This window comes from Xiphophorus maculatus, chromosome 9 (genome assembly GCF_002775205.1).
Source record: "Xiphophorus maculatus strain JP 163 A chromosome 9, X_maculatus-5.0-male, whole genome shotgun sequence".
NCBI lineage: Eukaryota > Metazoa > Chordata > Actinopteri > Cyprinodontiformes > Poeciliidae > Xiphophorus > Xiphophorus maculatus.
Genome location: NC_036451.1, coordinates 9,428,597 through 9,447,062, shown reverse-complemented (window position 1 = coordinate 9,447,062; position 18,466 = coordinate 9,428,597). Strand labels below are relative to the sequence as shown.

At 39.5% G+C, this 18,466-nt stretch overlaps 2 protein-coding genes across 2 annotated transcripts in view; one reads left to right on the top strand and one right to left on the bottom strand.

The window, feature by feature from the left end:
• Positions 1-5,441, bottom strand: part of zc3h3 (zinc finger CCCH-type containing 3) — a 62,870-nt gene extending 57,429 nt beyond the window's left edge. The window contains exons 1-2 of the mRNA XM_005802329.3: positions 5,378-5,441; positions 189-1,548 (exon numbers count right to left, since the gene is read on the bottom strand). Of these exons, the coding sequence (XP_005802386.1) occupies positions 189-1,548; positions 5,378-5,423 (1,406 nt within the window). The 5' untranslated portion in view covers positions 5,424-5,441. The remainder of the gene's footprint in view (positions 1-188; positions 1,549-5,377) is intronic.
• A 957-nt stretch (positions 5,442-6,398) lies between these two features.
• Positions 6,399-14,489, top strand: LOC102233658 (ubiquitin carboxyl-terminal hydrolase CYLD-like). Its single transcript, XM_005802328.3, has 15 exons — positions 6,399-6,705; positions 6,906-7,376; positions 8,709-8,987; positions 9,865-9,943; positions 10,025-10,194; positions 10,617-10,779; positions 11,239-11,380; positions 11,548-11,658; positions 11,742-11,833; positions 11,919-11,982; positions 12,066-12,198; positions 12,353-12,461; positions 12,535-12,653; positions 13,300-13,513; positions 13,587-14,489. The coding sequence occupies exons 2-15, from the start codon at positions 6,936-6,938 to the stop codon at positions 13,769-13,771; spliced, it is 2,301 nt and encodes a 766-aa protein (XP_005802385.2). The 5' UTR covers positions 6,399-6,705; positions 6,906-6,935; the 3' UTR covers positions 13,772-14,489.
• The last annotated feature ends 3,977 nt before the right edge of the window (positions 14,490-18,466 follow it).

The following is an 18,466-nucleotide window of genomic DNA, read 5'->3' as shown; positions in this document are numbered from 1 at the left end:
TCACTATCTATAAAATATATTAGTTTCACTATTTAAATTGTAATACTGATATGCATTTATTTTCTACTTCTTTGAGATGCACCTTTAAAACTCTTTGCTGCCACCTTCTGGGAAAAAAAATGAAGAGAGCTTAACTGGTAAAAATCGGATCAGTAATGATAACTGGGTGAATCAGTGTGTAAATGTACCTGCTGCCGGACTTCCTGATAATTTTCATTCTGCTGCAGAGCTTGAACCCAGCAGGGGAGGAAGAGCGAAGGTACGCTCTTTGAGGGGCAGTAGGAGAAGGATGTCCCGTTTTCAGCCCTTTGCTACTTTTCTCTGCTGTCCAGTGGAAGGCGGATCTACGACGAGCCACTGGTGTAGTTCCAGTCACCGACCCGGCTGCAGTCTGACCTCCGGCCTTCCAACGGTAACGGCTCATGTGTGTTAAGCTGGCAGAAGAAGCTGCGATTCCCCTCTTTGGCTTTCCAGAGGGTGTAGAGGCTGGTTTGAGTTTCTTGGCAACATCTCTCTGAGGATTAATCAGGGCTTTGGGAGACAAAGGCTTGCGCTGATTCTTAGTTTGGACTCCTGAGGAAGAAACCCATCTGTATTTTGAAGTTCTGGGGGCTACAGTGACAGGACTGAGCTTTCGAGGAAACTTCCTGGGAGGCGTTTTCTTACTTGATCCACCTGATAACGGACTCCCAGCAGTTGCTGCAGCTTTGAGGACAGATGTCTGAGAAGCTGTGACTCTGCTCATCGGTATGGAAACAGAGCTGGCTGCTTTGGGCTCCAAGCTCACAGTCTGACTCTTCACCCAGGTAAACTTGGATTTTTTTAGAAATGGCACATTAACCTGGCCATGGAGGGCCTCTGGTGAGTGTTTTGATTCTTTGGAAAGAGAAGGTAAGGTTGGAGAATTAGTAGTCTTGCAAGTTTCTGGGCCGGTTTTCTTGTTTAGGTAAAGTTTGTTCTGTATTTGAATCTTGCTCTGAGAACTTAACCTGTTGGCATTAACAGAAGCGAGAGCCTTGAATGAAGCTTCAGTTTTCTCTGCTGGTAGAATGACAAGCCTGTTTTCAGCCTTTTGTGCATCTGGCTGGATATTCGTGCTACTTGAACTTGAACCTTGCCATTCAGAAAGCGTGTTTAATCGTTCTGCTGCTGCTCCACTCACTCCAGTTTTCCTGACTGTAATTCCCGCTTTCTTCTGCATAAGATTCCCTGACAAAGAAGTAGCAGCTTTGGAGTTAGGTTCATGCCCTGTGCTGCTGATTGTTGCAGAGATGCTGCTAGTTCCATACTGGGAGGTAGCTGGATAAAGGGAAGTGGAGGGAACAGCTGAGGGTGCTGGTACTGTTGACTGGGGGCAGTTGTTCCTCAGAGAGTATGTTTTCCTCCAACTTCCACGACTCTGAGGAGCATACGGCCTCCCTCTGGAGATGTGAGGATGGACAGCAGACGTGTTGAAAGCTCTGGCTGTTGTAGAAACCTCAGGCTGCCTCTGCTCTGCTGCAGGAACCGGTGCATCTCCATGGACGCTCTTATGCTTATTGATAAGATCTGAGGATTTAAAAATTGTTCTGATTTAGTTGTAATATTCATGAGATGCTTAAAATAGAAAAAATAAAAGACACAAATAACCTTTTTGATGGCAAAGCTAAAATCTTGGACAGTAAATTAACAAACATGCCTAAACAAGATACAGAAACAGGTCCTCCTATTTCAAAAATCTGTATATTTGGTCTGAAATGTAATTTTCTCTAAATTTTGAAATGGGTTTGGAAACGGTTAATGGAACCATCCATGAGTGATAGAACTGGAATGCAAATGTGTTTGGTGACAAGAACATTTGTGAAGGAGTCATTATTTTGCCAACATACAGTCATTGTAAAAACAAAGCACACCTTCTTTCTATTCCATGTTTTTCCATATCGGCATCATAGAAGTGATCTGTTCTTTATCAAGTTAGATATTTTTAACATGAAATATATATATATATATATATATATATATATATATATATATATATATATATATATATATATATATCTATTGTTGCCCGAGACTGCAAAACCCGACACACCAACCTGTGCATGGCTTGGATTGATTACAAGAAAGCCTATGACTCAATGCCGCATACTTGGATCATTGAATGCTTAGAGATGTATAACATCAACAGGACTCTGAGAGCCTTCATTGCAAACTCGATGAAGCTGTGGAAAACCACCCTTGAAGCCAACTGCAAACCACTTGCACAAGTGTCCATCAAATGTGGCATATACCAAGGAGATGCTCTGTCCCCGCTACTGTTCTGCATAGGCCTGAACCCCCTCAGCCAAATTATCAACAAGACTGGCTACGGATACCGACTCAAAAATGGGGCCAACATCAGCCACCTTCTCTATATGGATGACATCAAGCTGTATGCCAAGAGTGAGCGAGACATCGACTCACTGATCCACACCACCAGGATCTACAGCACGGACATTGGGATGTCATTCGGACTAGAGAAGTGTGGTCGGCTGATCACAAAGAGGGGGAAGGTCATCCGCACAGAAGGGGTCTCACTCCCAGAAGGAACAATAGCAGACATAGAGGACAGTTACAAGTACCTAGGTATACCACAAGCAAATGGCAACCTCGATGAGGTCACAAGGAAAGGAGCCACAGCTAAATACCTCCAACGAATAAGGCAAGTCCTGAGAAGCCAGCTCAATGGCAAGAACAAAATCCGCGCAATAAACAGCTATGCCCTGCCAGTAATCAGATACCCTGCTGGAATAATTAGCTGGCCAAAGGAGGAGATAAAAGCCACTGATATTAAGACTAGAAAACTACTAACAATGCATGGAGGATTCCATCCCAAATCCAGCACCTTGAGACTATACACGAGCCGCAAGGAAGGAGGCAGAGGACTAGTGAGTGTGAGAACCACAGTCCAGGACGAAACAACTAAGATCCATAAATACATCAGGGACAAAGCCTCAACAGACAATGTGCTCAGTGAATATCTCAGACAACAGGGAACGGAGGTTGAGGTGCCAGAGATACCATCATGGCAGGACAAGCCCCTACATGGGATGTACCACCAGCAAATAACCCAAGTGGCTGATATCAGTAAATCCTACCAATGGCTGGAAAAAGCTGGACTCAAGGACAGCACAGAGGCCCTCATCCTGGCCGCCCAGGAACAGGCCCTAAACACCAGAGCAATAGAGGCCCAGATATACCACACCAGACAAGACCCAAGGTGTAGGTTGTGCAAGGAGGCCCCTGAGACAGTCCAGCACATAACAGCAGGGTGCAAGATACTGGCAGGGAAAGCGTACATGGAACGACATAACCAAGTTGCAGGCATAGTGTACAGAAACATCTGTGCAGAATATGGACTGGAAACCCCGGGATCAAAGTGGGAAACACCCCCAAAGGTGGCGGAGAACGCCAGAGCTAAGATCCTGTGGGACTTCCAGATCCAGACAGACAAAATGGTAATGGTGAACCAACCAGACATTGTCGTAGTGGATAAACAACAGAGGAAAGCCGTTGTGATAGATGTAGCAATACCAAGCGACTGCAACATCAGGAAAAAGGAGCACGAGAAACTAGAGAAATACCAGGGCCTCAGGGAGGAACTGGAGAGGGCCTGGAAGGTGAAGACCACAGTGGTGCCTGTGGTCATCGGGGCCCTCGGGGCAGTCACCCCCAAACTGGACCAATGGCTACAACAGATCCCAGGAACAACATCAGACATCTCAGTCCAGAAATGTGCAGTCCTTGGCACAGCCAAGATACTGCGCAGAACCCTCAAGCTCCCAGGCCTCTGGTAGAGGACCCGAGCTCAGAGGATAAGAACCACCCGTGGTGGGTGAGAAGGGAATTTTATATATATATATATATATATATATATATATATATATATATTTAAATTAATAATGTTGGATTTGTTATTTTTGGCCTGTTGATGAGTCAGTGCTGTTTGAGCCTGAGCTCTCAGACAGTTGGCTTCCTATTTGATTCTAGATTACTTTTGCATAGCCAGTTTGTAGGTGATTCAGTGACAGCAAAACTAGCCCAGGTCATCACACTCCTAACACTGGATTTGATCAAGGTGAAGATGAACATGATGGCCTCTTCCATCAAAAGGAAATTGCTCAATAACTATTGTGTGTATTCAGAAGAAATGTTGTAAACCTAAGTCATTATGTTATCTTATCTAATGAAAGGAAAAGCTTTCTTCTTCACCCCTTCTAAACAAGTTTTACTTGTTTTTTTATAGTCTTATGACGTTTAACATTTAACTTACTAAGACCAGTTGACTCTCAGGGAGTTGGCTGGGTTATTCCAGTTCACCATGCCACTAAATGTTCCATCCGATCTCTGTATTCAACTTCGTGACATACCTGAAAACTGCAGTTATTTCAGTACTTTTGCAGATAACATTACTGTTACATGTACTGAAAGTCTGAGGTGTGAAGAATGAAAATGAAACCATGCAAGTACAGTCCCCCAATGTGCCCTATGCTGCTGACCGCCTGGTCACAGCATAGTGACCAGGCGGTCACTATGCTTAGATTACTTAGATTCTAATCTAAGTAATCTAAGTAATTATAGAGGCGTCCATCTGTGTGTCAGATCACAGGATCCTGGCAGTGCTCCCTGCTTTCCCCAGATTGATGTGGGTTTTTTTAAAGCAGATCCAAGCTTGTCAGATAAGTACAATCTTATCTTGAGTCAATAACGACGAATTTTCTCTTTTTATTGTGGTAATATATGCCGGTCAGCCGCAAAGCAATAAGCAATCAAAACCCCTGCTCGTACACAGGTGGTCACATTGATTAGGATTATTCCAGTACATTTGACTTTTAACCATATTTGAACAGGAAATGTTAATTTGGCTTTTAGTTTTGCTTTTTGTTGTAGAAAAATAATAGAGGAACCTGCTTTGATTTAAGCAATGTTAGAACCTGCGCCATTTCTTATTATGTCCTGATGTCAAAACCGTAATATTTAAAGAAGATGTCATTTTTACCAGTTGGTGTTAATGTTTTGGTATAACGTCTGCTTAAAATTTCATCATTCTCCAGAGGAAAATGTCTTGCTTGTCTGATCAACACATCAAATCAACTTAGAAGTATTTAAAAAGACGTCTACCTTAACAATTTATGTTAATTGAATGTATTTTTTGCCTGCACTTGATTTCAGTGACATTAAAGTTCTAAAGCTTAACACAAACATAAAGCTAACGGTTAACGTTTGCCTCTAAAATATCCGAAAGAAAAGTTTTCAGTCCTACACACGGCTGGTTTAGGAAAATGCATAAGAGCAAAAAGGTTTTCTCCCTCGCTGGTGTAACACAGAAAAGTTGACATTGATAAAAACAGAAAAGCACCTTGTAGAAGTTCAATCTGCCTCTTCAGCGCTTCTCTTTCCTCCATGTTTACGTCCGATGCACCTCAACGTCAGATCCTTACTAATGACGTACATTGGCCTGGCCAATCAGAGTCCAAAGTCTCCTGAGCTTATTTGCTCTCATTTTTGACTTGCAGGCTTAAGTATCGTTTTGGGGAAAAGGAACTGACGCAGGAATAATGTTATTTTTATAAAACCTAGGTAATTTTCATGAAGTAGGTACTTTTGCAAAAATGCCTGTTCTTGTTTTCAGACTTTATCTTCCTCACTACAGTTCCAAACATATGTCAAAATAATAAACGTGTGAACATTTAAATTATTAAAAAGAAATTGTATATGATATTCAATTGTATGAAGAGCAACAAACTTGTGCTCAATAGTTGTTCAAAAGAAGTTGCTTTGCAATTGTATTCTATTAAAACTGCTTTACTTGCAGCAACATAATTATAAAGACGGATTTGTGCACACTTTAAGCTCAATCACCTTCTGAAAATAAGAAAGTTATTTTTGAAGGATGATCATTCAATTGCTTGTATTTTTAATTACAAAATTAAACAATCAGAGATGGCTCATATTATTCTCTGTGTGTATGAGATATTTTGAACTTTGTAAAATAATTAAATCCTTTAAATGAGATTTTAAATTATAGCTCGTATTATTTATTTACCAAACAGTGGCCAATTTGCATTTTTAAAACAGATACCAGCACACTATTTATTAGCCACTTATTAGTTTGTGTTGCTGTACAATTTGTCCACACTTGCAGTTAACTGGTCAGGCCTAAACAAAAGTAGTCAAGTGAAGTAGTGGAAAGGATAACAAAACTCCTTAAAGCAGAAACAAACAATAAAATAAAATGGTTGTTCCCAGTCAACATAGAGGAGGAAGCAAAAATGAACCCACACACAAAATTGGCCCTAAGCAACCATGGAAAATCCCCTCAGAAATAGTCAGGGCCTTGTTGTTGTGTCTTGCCTGTAAGACTTCGCCGAGGGCTTCACTTTCAACTCTGGCTGAGCGTCAACAGATTGTAAAACAACAATGTCACTCTCTTAAATATTACGGCTTTTACGCAGTTTAACAGCAAATAACGCTAGACGAACAAGTTATCGGTGTCCAGGGAGCTGTTTAGAAGATGTTTTAAACGTTTCCACAAAGTGTCATGTCCGTGGGACCGTCCGTGAAAGCTGCGCTGTAGAGAAAGTGAAACGAAAGGATGAAAGGGGAAGTGAAACTTTACGTAGGAGCTGGGACGCTTAGCTAAAAGAGCGACGAAGCAACAGAAATTAAAACTCCAAAGTTGTCAAGGTAAACTTAAATAAATGGTGCTTTTCTTACTAAACACTCACTAGTGTATTTTTCCAGTGTTTAATTTTAAGTTATTTTGACAATAGCTGACAGTTTCGGTTATTGTAATTAATGGTTCGACTTGCTATTGACTTAGCTTCCGAGTTGCCATACAAATCAATAACGTAAAACTTGTCATTGTTGGTTTTGTGTCTGTTCAGAACCTTGCTGAATATCCAGACTAGGACAACATGAATCCATCAGACTACGTTTATTTTATCATAACCAAAAGACCCGAAAATCCCCTCCATATCAAGCTTGGAAGTATTTGTTACACCCGTGAGTTCACGTACAATACACATAACGTTTCCCAGCCTGGCCGTCACGCAAAATTACCAGTCACGTTCTTAAAATCGCTGACCAACTTAATTTATAATATTGACGTAATCTGCATGGAGAAACTGAGTCTAGAGGAGGCCGATTTTCTGTTAGCCTGTGAGCCTGAAGATGAGAGGCTTCACTGGTTCAGAGACAACGCTTTCCAGGCGTCCCTGGGACTCACCGTGGGAACTAATGTGATGGTGAAAGAAGAAGACGAGATGCTGATGGGCGTCATTCGCTATATTGGACCAATCTTGGAACCAGATTATGTTAATCCCATTAGAGGAAGATTCTTTGGAATTGAACTACAGGTATGACTATTAGTTAAACCAATTAATAAAACGGCTTTTCTCTTTTCACGTGAGCACATAAAAAATATACAATCACTAGGGTTACAAATATTTAGTACTAAATAATTATAATAGAATATTAACAGAAAGACAGCTTCAGACGAACAACATCTTATATGTAAATTTTGGTGTTGTTGAGGAAGGATGAACCCCAAAAGGCTTTGATTGCTTATAAAGTTCCCTGTGGCAGAAATAGCTTAAGTTAGTTGCTTTCTGTCAGACTTTTTTATGTAGGAAATTCACTTGGAGCTCTTAAAAATGTCCTCAGATTCTTAACACAATAATTTCCTCTATAAAAATTGTTTGAAAATGTCCTTCCAAGGATAGCGAGGGGCATCACTTGCTTCCCTACAATCATTTTTGTAATTCCATGGTGGCATGGTTTGCTTCAACACTCACCTCGAGGTTTCAGAGCTGCAAGCTAACAAACTTTTGCATCGTCAGACACAAGGATGATGACAATGATCTTCTTGCTTTGCAGTACTTTTTCATTCTTATTGAGTGCAAAACCTTTTTAGTTTTTGTGTTAAGCACTTAATAATTTTTTTTAAGCATTATCAGTGAAATATAATTTGGGGTTCATTTAAGATTTTATTTACCTTGCATAGAAAAAAATACGAACCAAGAGATTTGATCTGAATGAAATTGCAATTTCATTTCAGTGGTACTGATAGGACATACATCCGTTTTAAAATTGAAAATACTTATTCGTAACTGTGCTTGCAGATTAGGGGTTTGAAATGAAAGCAGATTTTCTTTACATGAATTATGCAATTTACTGAAATACAGTTGTCTCATGTTTGCCACAGGAAATCCTTGTTCTATGTGCCTCAGTTTCTGATACATGAACATAAGCAGTAAAGAAAAACATTATTCATTTTCTCCATTACTTAATCAACTTGTCCTTTAGTGGCTAAAAGCTGAGAGTAGAGTTTATTTTATGTAGATGTCTCCTCATCTGGTAGCTTGTTGTAGCTGCTAAGTACTAAAATTTCAGAATAAAAATTATGCCCAGTGTTGGTATGTTAATGTCTTCTGCTTCAGCTGTGCTTGATATATATACTGCTCAAAAAAATAAAGGGAACACTTTAAGTGTTAAACACCTGTTTAAGTGTTCCCTTTATTTTTTTGAGCAGTGTATATACATATATATTATTTTTTTTTTTTACCTCCAATTTTCTGAGATCTGAGCAATATGAAATTCCAACAAATCTAGAGTTTTGTGTGATTTGTGTTCTTGTATGTTTATCTGTGTGTGTCTCATCAGTATTTTCTGCTGTCTTTCCTCTCAAGAAACCAGACAAAGGGAAGGGAAAAACCAATGGAAGCTTTGGATCTAAGACATTTTTCCTATGTGAGAAAAACTGTGGCATTTTTGCCCCATTCTCCAGAGTGAAGCCTTTAGTTCCAACCCCTGTGTCGCCTTCCATGGCACAGCTCCACAGTCAACAGCAAGCACAAAACATATTTCCTGGAGACAACGTGTATTTCTTCATCGACGGTAAATATCGCTATGGGATAGTACTGGACATTCAGGAAGATGGAGGACAACATATTGTGCAGATTTCCACAGTAAGTATATAATTTGAAAGACGTGTATTCTCATAAACCTGAGACACATTCAAAATAAGACCTAGAGTTCAAAGGAGACAAACTTTCATTTCACTGAGTGTAAATGTTGAAAGTATTCCTTTGAACTTTTATGGAAAACTCTGGCTCCACCTGCACCCAGCTATTTTAATACTTTGTGTTTCCAAATCACACTTGTCCTTTCGTGGACAGTGCGATTTGTGTTCATATTATTTAATAATTATAAGACTATTAAATAATATGAACAATATACAGTACAGACCAAAAGTTTGGACATACCTTCTCATTTAACACTAACTGGAGTTTATATGATTGACTTTGAATCTATGGGATCTAGAGGGCGTAATTTTCTGCTTCTAAATTAGATTTGATCATTTTTTAAAGTTCCTTGTGGCAATATTTGTTTTGAATCTGCCTCACATACATAAACTAACCCAAAATAAATTGAATAACTCAATCTATTCAAATATAGATTTAACTATACTAGTATAGTTAAATTTATACAAGGTATGTGTGATTTAACTTTAGACAAGCAATGATCATGTACAGTTCAAGTTTCTTAGCATAAACATAGATACAGATTCATATTGTTGACCTTAAACCAACTCACTGGGGATTTAGGACAATTTTCCTCACAAGTCTGACGTTGTTTTTACACTATCATCAACAGATGAGGACACCCTCTGACTATGCATTCAGAAAATCAAAATGAAACTTTAGTGGCGCAATTGACTTTTCACTCCATTCCTAAAATTGCAACTGCTTGCTAAAACCGCTGCTTTAGAGTTTACAATAATTTTTTTTAAAACACAATGAAGCTATTTACAAAATATTTATAGTGTGTTTTCTATGTTTGTAGGACAAGGATGAGAATGGAAAAAGAGGGGGAGAAATTAAACTTCCACTCTACATGGTTAACAAAGGAGAATTTCTTTCAGGTTTGAGCTTGATTTTGTATTTCTATATCTGTTTTCTCCACTTTTGTTCAATCTGATTATTATATTTTCTACACACTGTAGGGTCTGGAAGCATGGACATCGATATTCCCCCTGTGGAAGCTCACACTGATCTGAGCATAAGTCTAAACTCTGTTGTTGAGGTGACTTTGGGTAAAGGGAACTCATATGGAATTATCCGCTGGATCGGCAGGCTACCCGGCCGTGAAGATAAGATGGTTGGACTTGAGTTGGTAAATCTATTTGCTGATGTGTTGATGTTCAGGTTATACTGTGAACAAGACCTGTAATGCCTGTAATTTTAATCTAACATGGAACATAGCTCAGATACAAAAAATTTGGGCCGATAGTATATTATAAATTATATATATTTTGCTGACCTTTTGACAGTTAGCGTCACTGTCATTCTCACATTACCAAACAAATACCACATGGCCAACCCACTCCTCTCCTCCAGAAACACAAACATAAACACAGCAACAGAATAGAAATAAACATCAGTTGTTAATATTGACCCAATTTTACTGATCGGACAGATAAGTGTTAAAAAATTACTAACATCATCCGATGTTGATGTCGATGCATTGTGCATCTCTAATAATGATTGTTAGTATTTAACCCTGAAGTGATTTGATTTCTTTGAAACTGTCTGCAGGAGGAAGCCTGTGGCGTCAGCGACGGAACAGTTCATGGAGTGCGTTATTTCGACTGTCCTCCAAAGAGAGCTTTGTTTGTGAAGCTGATGTCCTGCCGTCCTGATTCACGATTTCAGAACATATCAGCCCAAAACAACATGATGCTAGAACTGGATAAAAATGGTAAGTTCAGAGTTGCAGGATGCATTTATCGGGATGTATAACATGGTAATTTTAACATTTTAATGATTTATATAAATAGTTTTGTTCTAAAAAGCACAACTGTAATGAGTTGTAGAATAAAAAACTTCGCCCAGATTGACTGAGTCACAACACATACAACTGAAAACCTGTTTCTTCTCCTTGCCTACTAATTTGAGAAGTTTCGAAAAAACTTCTTTATTTTTTTATTGGTTTGACTCTAATGGCAGCTAAGCTTCAAATACCTTTTTTTCTGTTCTGTTCACCCCTGTCAAGTAGTTATTTCATAAACTAAAATTGAAGATATTTATATTACCTTTTACATTTATCTGACATAACTCCATGCGGGAAAACCTGCATGAAGTTATCTCAATCTGAACATGTGTTGTATCTTGTAATCTGTGTATATTTGATGGATATGATGTTAATCTTTGTGAACAGAGGAAGATGGAAATCACGACACAAGGAAGCTGGAGACTGTTCCTCCAATCAGCACAGAGCAGGTCGAAAAGCTTTTGATTGGACGAATGAAGGGGATCCAAGGACACTGCAACTCCTGCTACATGGACTCTGCCCTCTTTGGGTCAGAATCATACATTTTTAATTATGAAATACATTATTAAAAATCTGTTAGAATTAGATAAAGATTTTTATTTGTAGCAAAATAAAAAAAAAAGACTGCCTATAGTCTCTGGAAATATTTAAAAGTTAAAAATAGCTAAACATTTTTTTTTCCTTTGTGGCCTTCAGATTGTTCTCCTGCTCCTCTGTGTTGGACTCTATGTTGTTCAAAGCAACAACTCCTCAGGATGCTCCAATCCAGAGAATTTTACTCCATGATATTGTCAACCCACTCCGCAGGTGTGTGTGTGTGTCTTCTTTTGCATCTTTTGTTTGTGTTGGTGTGGGAAGGCAGTGCTTAATGATTTGTGTGCTGTTTGCAGTAAGGGATTTGTTCAGGGGCAACACATCATGAGGTTTCGAGAGCAGCTGCAGAAACATGGCTACTGTCAGTCCTTCACCACTGATGAGAAGGGTCAGTCTGATCCTCGAGCTCCTAAAAGGTCCAATTTGATTCTGAGATTAAAACTCAAAGTCTTGATGTAACTTGTCTGTTTCAGATCCAGAGGAGTTCCTCATCATTGTGATGCACCACATTCTTGTCCTGGAGCCTCTGCTGAAGCTGTATTCCTTCACCTTTTCCTTTCTATGATTTAACTGTACCACACATGCTTTTACAATTTCTTTCTTTGTCTTTCTCTGTTTAGATCGGCTGCTGGCAAAGTGCAGGAGAGCTACTGCTATCAGATATTTCTGGACCAGAACCACAGCCTGGTTCTGCCCACAGTCCAGCAGCTACTGGAACATTCTTTTCACAGTGGAGGACTCAAACTGGCAGAGGTGGGCTCCCTCTTTTCTTTAGTGACTATCAATAAATACTCAGATGTTTTAGTTTGAACCTTTTCCGACCTGCTCCTTTTCCACCACTAGGTGCCTCAGTTAAACGTTTTACTCAGCACTCCTCTTTGCCTTTTTCTCTGTCTTTAAACTTTAGGTGCCTTCCTGCCTCATCCTTCAGATGCCTCGCTTTGGGAAGAAATTCAAGATGTTCAGTAAAATTATTCCCTCCCTGGAGCTGGACATCACCGACCTCCTCTCTGAGGGTAAAATTAAAACACGTCTGATCAGACATGATGCAACACAGTAAACAAAACTCATTGTCTGAGTGTGTTTCAGGTCCTCAGCAGTGCATTATGTGTGGACACATGGCAGTGGAAGAGTGCGCCGACTGTTTTAAAGAGCCAGTTTTTAGCCAAACAGGATTTAAAGTCTTCTGCAAGACGTGTTCCACTCAGGTTGGTGGTTTTGCTGCAACAATTGTGTTCAAGTTAAAGTTTATTTATAAAACACTTATCTTTTAAGATTCTATGTGAATGAAATAATAAAATACAACATACCTTCTAAGTCAACTAAGTAAAACATAAAGTGGTTTCTTTTTCAAGTGGCAGTGTGGAAAAGATGCTAACAGCAGTAATGTGTAGAAACTTTATGATTCAATTTGATCTGCTGAATGTGATCTACACTCTCACTACCTGCTCTTGTTTGGAACACACAACATGATAGCGATGAGTATCAGAAAATGCCATCAGATTCAGTGGCTATGGCTGTCTATACATTTGTATTAAAACTAGCCTTCCCTGGTTTCTAACTTCATTTGATGATCGCTGATAACTTTTTGAGAATCTATAAATTATTGGAGCTGCACTAACACCACTCTAATATTTTTAGAGTAAAATTGTTTAATATTGTTTTGTTGGTTTGTATTGTATGTGGGCTTTTGTTGGCTTATTTCACAGCAGTCAACTTGAGGGTTATTTGCTCATCTGCTGCAACTCAGTAGTTGGAATTTTTTTTTACAAATTTTCCTCAGTTAGACTCTGTCTTATAATGAGTGTTTCAGATTTTGAATATCTTCCCATAAAAGTCTGTATTTCTCCGCAGGTGCACTCTCACCCTCAGCGCCTCTCCCATCAGCCTGCAGCCCTGGAAGTCCCCAAAGGCTACATCGACCGCGGCATCCCCCACTCGCTCACCAGAGACCGCCTGGAGCTGTTCGCTGTGCTCTGCATCGAGACAAGCCACTATGTGTCCTTTGTCAAACACGGACCAAACACACGTGACTGGATCTTCTTTGACAGCATGGCCGATAGAGAAGGTGGGTGTTGAGTTCTGACATAACATTTCTCCAAACAGAGAGAAAACTTATTTGGTTTGTGCTTTGTTCTTAGGAGAGAGAGATGGATTCAACATCCCTGAGGTGCAAGCCTGTCCTGAGGTTGGCATGTACCTGGAAATGTCTCCTGCCGAGCTGGCCAATCAGGTGCCGCGGGACATGAAAGGTGTAGCCAAGCGTCTCTTCTGCGACGCCTACATGTACCTGTACCGGAGTACGAGCATGTGTCTCTATCGCTGAGGGGACACTTCACTACTCCCCAGAAACCCGGTTTAGCATTTTCTTTTGCTGCATTGCTTCAGTTTTACATGGCTCTATGTGGAAACTTGCACAAACTGTAAATTTGTTTTGTATATTTGCAAACATAAAAGAATTCCCTTGAACATTTTCCCTCTTAATCCAAGGAAAATGTTTTCAAGCTTGAATAATTTATAGTAATGCTGACTTTTGTTGTACGAATGAAGGACAAACTGACAGGAATTACAGGTGCAATTTTGCACTAAAGGAGAAAAAACAAACAAATGACTTGTTGATATGGAATATTTGAATGTAATATTAATCTGCTGATGAAATTTTGTGGTATTCAGGAGTGTACAGTATGATCAAAAAATTATTTCAGACCAAATTTTACCAAGGACACATAATCCAAAATGTTTTTCAAATGCTGTAATACAACATATAGTACAGTAAATCTTGTTAATTTTCTTTCCAAAAGTTAACTATTTTTGTATAAGCTCCAAGAGTAAGAATTGTTTTCTTTTTGTTCTGATTTTCTGAGAAGTTCTATATTTTGGCATAAAGGTAATGTGGGATATACTATAAAGTTGAGGAAACAGCACTTAGAATAGCTGCTAAGACTTTTATTGTGATCTTTTCTATCCATAATGTATGTCAAACTCCCCCTATTGTTATATATTACATTGAATCTAGTGAAATAAATGTAGTTTTCTGAAAGGAACAGTATTTGTCTTTTTTTATGAAGCAGAAAATATGTTGCTATGTGCTGCTTAGGGTTTTAATGTGAACTTTTCTGTCCTTTTGATGCAGAAGTGGATCAGCGCTGCTTCAAGATTCCCCACCACGTAACAGATACTGACCCTAATAGTACAGCTAATTAATCAATATAAGTTAAAGTGGTTGTTATCTCAGTCTTGTTTTGGTCATGATTCACATCACGTGACCATAATTGGGGTTTGATATGCTGATGAGCTCGTATATCCAGAACTTTCCCTTTCAGCTCAGCTGTTGTTTTACTGCAGGAAAGCAGAGCAACGCACTCATTTCTGCAGGAAAACCCCTGATCCACCTGTCCATCGCACAATCTATTCTGTCACTGCATTTAAACTAGAAACTAAGATACGTTGCCTTGCAAAAGTATTCACACCCTTTACACTTTCTCACATCGCAATAACAAACTTCAACGTGTGTTAGAACTAAATATCTTTTATCCCATTATATACTCAATAACTTTAAGAACTGTGAGATTCTTTTGTTTTCTTCCATGTGTGCTTTTGTGAGAGATGTCTGCAGGAAACTGATAAGTGTTCCAGATTGGAAGCAGATACCAGCCACTCTGGAGACAAAACTAAGAACTGCCCTTAGTAAAAGACCCAAAGGCTAAAGGATCAAAGTTTGTGACCCAGAAACATGGGAACTGCCTTGAAGACCTCACATGCACTAAGACAGGAGATTTCATTGTACAGAAAGATTTATGACTATGTGTTAGCAGCTGGGTTTTGTTTTCCCACCCATTTTAGCAACTGCTGGCCAATGTAAAAAAAGGGCATCATGATGCAAATAAAGGAGGAGAAGCAAGAGAGGATTCAGAGAGCAAGTTTGGAGACTGAAAATCAGACTCCTCTCTGCTCTCCTCTCGAGTAAAATCCAATTCATTTGTCTTTCTTCTTCTTTTTGTCTATTAAGGTTGTGAACCTGACAACGTGTGTTACATTAAAATTTCATGACTGACACAACGTGGAGCAGCGTTTACAAAGAAAAGAGGGCACTCTGCTCTGTTCAGCTAAAACACATGGTCTCAGATTTGAGGGCGCTGACCCTAATCCCGGCTGCTGTACTGCTGTGAACTGTTCCAGCAAAAGCAGGAGACCATTATATCTGGCGAAGTTATTTAACATTTTTGGAGAACTGTTCAGTCTATTGTCAAAGAAGGAAATGGTATGGTACAATCACAGTCCTTCCAAGACATGGACTTCCATATAAAATGACAACTAGAAAGGAAAGAGATGCACAACTAAGGTAGAGGAGTCTGTTGATAGAACAGCTGTTAGCCATTCATTCCTCTGATCTGTCAAAGAAAACCATTGTTCTTTTGCTTTGTTTTTTTGTCAAGTCATTCAAGAAGGTGATTTGGTCAGGACAATCCTGAAAACCAAAGCTGACACGGTGAAACAAATGTGAAATGAGAGAAAGTTGACCTTCCAGTAGGACACCAGCCCTTAACATAAGACCAGATCTACACAAGAATCTGTAATGTTTTACTTTGTAAACCATTCTACAAAGAAGAATATCGCCTGCACATCCAGGCAGTTTCTGGATGTGCAAAGTTGATAGTTGTATCTGCAGTAAAAGGTGGTTATACTCAGTATGATCCCTCAGCGAGAGCTACTTCTGAGACAAAGTTTGGGCCAGTGGAGTCAGACTGAGCTCACAACCAATTCAAAGATTTGTTTTTTCCTTCAAATTGTTGTTAGTGCTGATTTCTTGCTCAGCCGTTTCCCTTGTTTCATAGCAGCCTCCTGTCTCTGCATGAACTCACGCTGAGAACAAAATTGGCTCCACATTGAGTCTGAAGTCTAGTCTCCAATCAGGTGGGAAGGTTTTGCTGATTAAAAAACAAGTTGTCATGATGTGATTTTGTATCTGAGTTTACTCTAGTAAGTGTTTCTATGTAAAAAAAAAAAAAAAGGCATAAAGGAAGGGTTAGCACTTCTTCAATCATTTAGATTTCCGCCGGGATGTAAAATATCTGCCACAATTATGGTACAACAAAAAGCTGCTGTTTTTGCTTTGAAGTGTCAAATCTGCTACAACGTGACACGATTAGAATACAAAAAAAGCCTTTTCTCTCCCATTAAAGTGCAGAAACCGGTTGGCTCCAGCTCCCTCTGCCTCATCTTTCTTTCAAACCCTGCCTGCCTGGATATTTGTCTTCGATCTGGATGCCTTTGATCCTGCTGTCTCCCTTTGTCTCGCTGTGATCAGGTCTCTGAGTGACCTCTAACACTAGTTAGGAGTGCTGAGCTGTGCTGTGCCGCCCTGATGAGTCGGGCTCTTTAATACACTCGAGGGCACGGACTGCAATGAAGGAAGCAGCCTTGAGTCGTGAAACGAAGCCCTGCAACTTTATAAAACAGCCGTCCTTTCATCCAACACGCTCAGCATATTCACCAATATGCAAAAAAATTCACTGACCCTGCATGTGTGTGTTTACATAAGGGGGGGAGAGTTGTGTTTGTCAAAGCAGTAAAGTTGGTCTACTGCTGGGGTTGTTGAAAGAAGATAATGTTACCCCTCTCTTTAAGAAACAAACAGCCTGATCTCTAACAAAGACTGGTAAAGATTATGTAGCTCATCCATTGTTTAGGAATTTGCTGCGGATTTTTATTCTAATAAAATTCTGACCTTCCGACCCTTCATCTTTAAAGGGACATGTTGTGAAGCATTGTTGTGATGACAATGGTGGAGCATTGTCATCACAACAATGCTTCACCATTATGCCGTTTACAACCGTTCTTAGGAGTACTGGACTGAGAAGTGGTTCATATGATGAGCTCAGCAGACTCGTAGTTTCATCAGGTATTTGCTAATTGCTGCTGCTGCTGTTCTGAAGAAGCTTAGTTGGGGAAGACGGGTGGGGGAGGCGGAAACTCGGTTGGAGACTGCAGCTACGGAGTCCTCAAACATGCATGAAAGAATTAAAACAACACTCCAGGTATGCTTTTGATGAGGGAATGGCATTATAACATTACATAAGGGTAAAAAAGACGAGTTTACATAATATCTCCCCCTTTAAATGCATCAGTGTGGGGGCGTGTTCATGTACAAAGTGAAAAATCTTTATTGCAGTCTTTTGTGTCGCAAGCAGCACTTGAATTTTACAATCTTGTGTATCTTGCTCTGGATGTAATCTACAGAAATACACACAACTATGGTTAGATTATCATCTAATCCACCTACCCACTCTTTGATGACTGTGCAGGACATTAGGACACTAAAACAGGAGTAAAGTCGCACGTTGAAAGATTTTATAGCAGCCACGGCCTAGCAGCATTTTGAATTACAGTTTTAACATGGTCACAATATTGCCTTGAGGGTTTTAAGGCTGGTTTTGTATTCTTTTCACTTTTTTATTATCTTATCTTTGTTATGAAAATGTTTCATTTTATAATTTGTAACATTTTAAATTTCAAGGATACAATGCCAATGAGGACGATCAGCACTCTGAAGTGTGCTGAGAGAGCTACCTCCTTCTGCTCAGTTAACATTCAAAGGAAAAAAAAAGGTTTTTTTTTTTTTTGTCCTTTGACGTTAAATGTTTTTATAGATATTATGATCTTTTAGAATAAATTCAACCATGGCTGATTAGAAATCTTCTCTACTGGCTACTGTAGAGTAAATCCAAACAGCCTGCATTGATCACCAGTAAATAAACCCTGGCTGTCTATTTACTATCTGTGTCATTTGATCTGAACACCTTGTTCCTCGCAACGTTTCGTCACGAAGCTTCCAAGCAGGAAGGTCATCAAATATCATCAGCTTTCACCGAGTGGAAGTCAGAGTGACGTCCTGCTGATGAGGCCTGTGGCAACAGATTCTGAGAAATGAGTGTGATAATTTCTGCCCTGTTTGACTTCTGATTTATATCATTGTGAGTTTTTAAAGTCCTCCCTGATCATTTTTTCAGAAATTCGTGAA

Coding starts and splice junctions, on each gene's coding strand:
- LOC102233658 (XM_005802328.3), top strand. CDS start 6,936: ATGAATCCATCAGACTACGTTTATTTTATCATAACCAAAAGACCCGAA. Junction 10,780..11,238: donor GCTAGAACTGGATAAAAATG/GTAAGTTCAGAG, acceptor CTTTGTGAACAG/AGGAAGATGGAAATCACGAC. Junction 11,834..11,918: donor CTTCACCACTGATGAGAAGG/GTCAGTCTGATC, acceptor TGTCTGTTTCAG/ATCCAGAGGAGTTCCTCATC.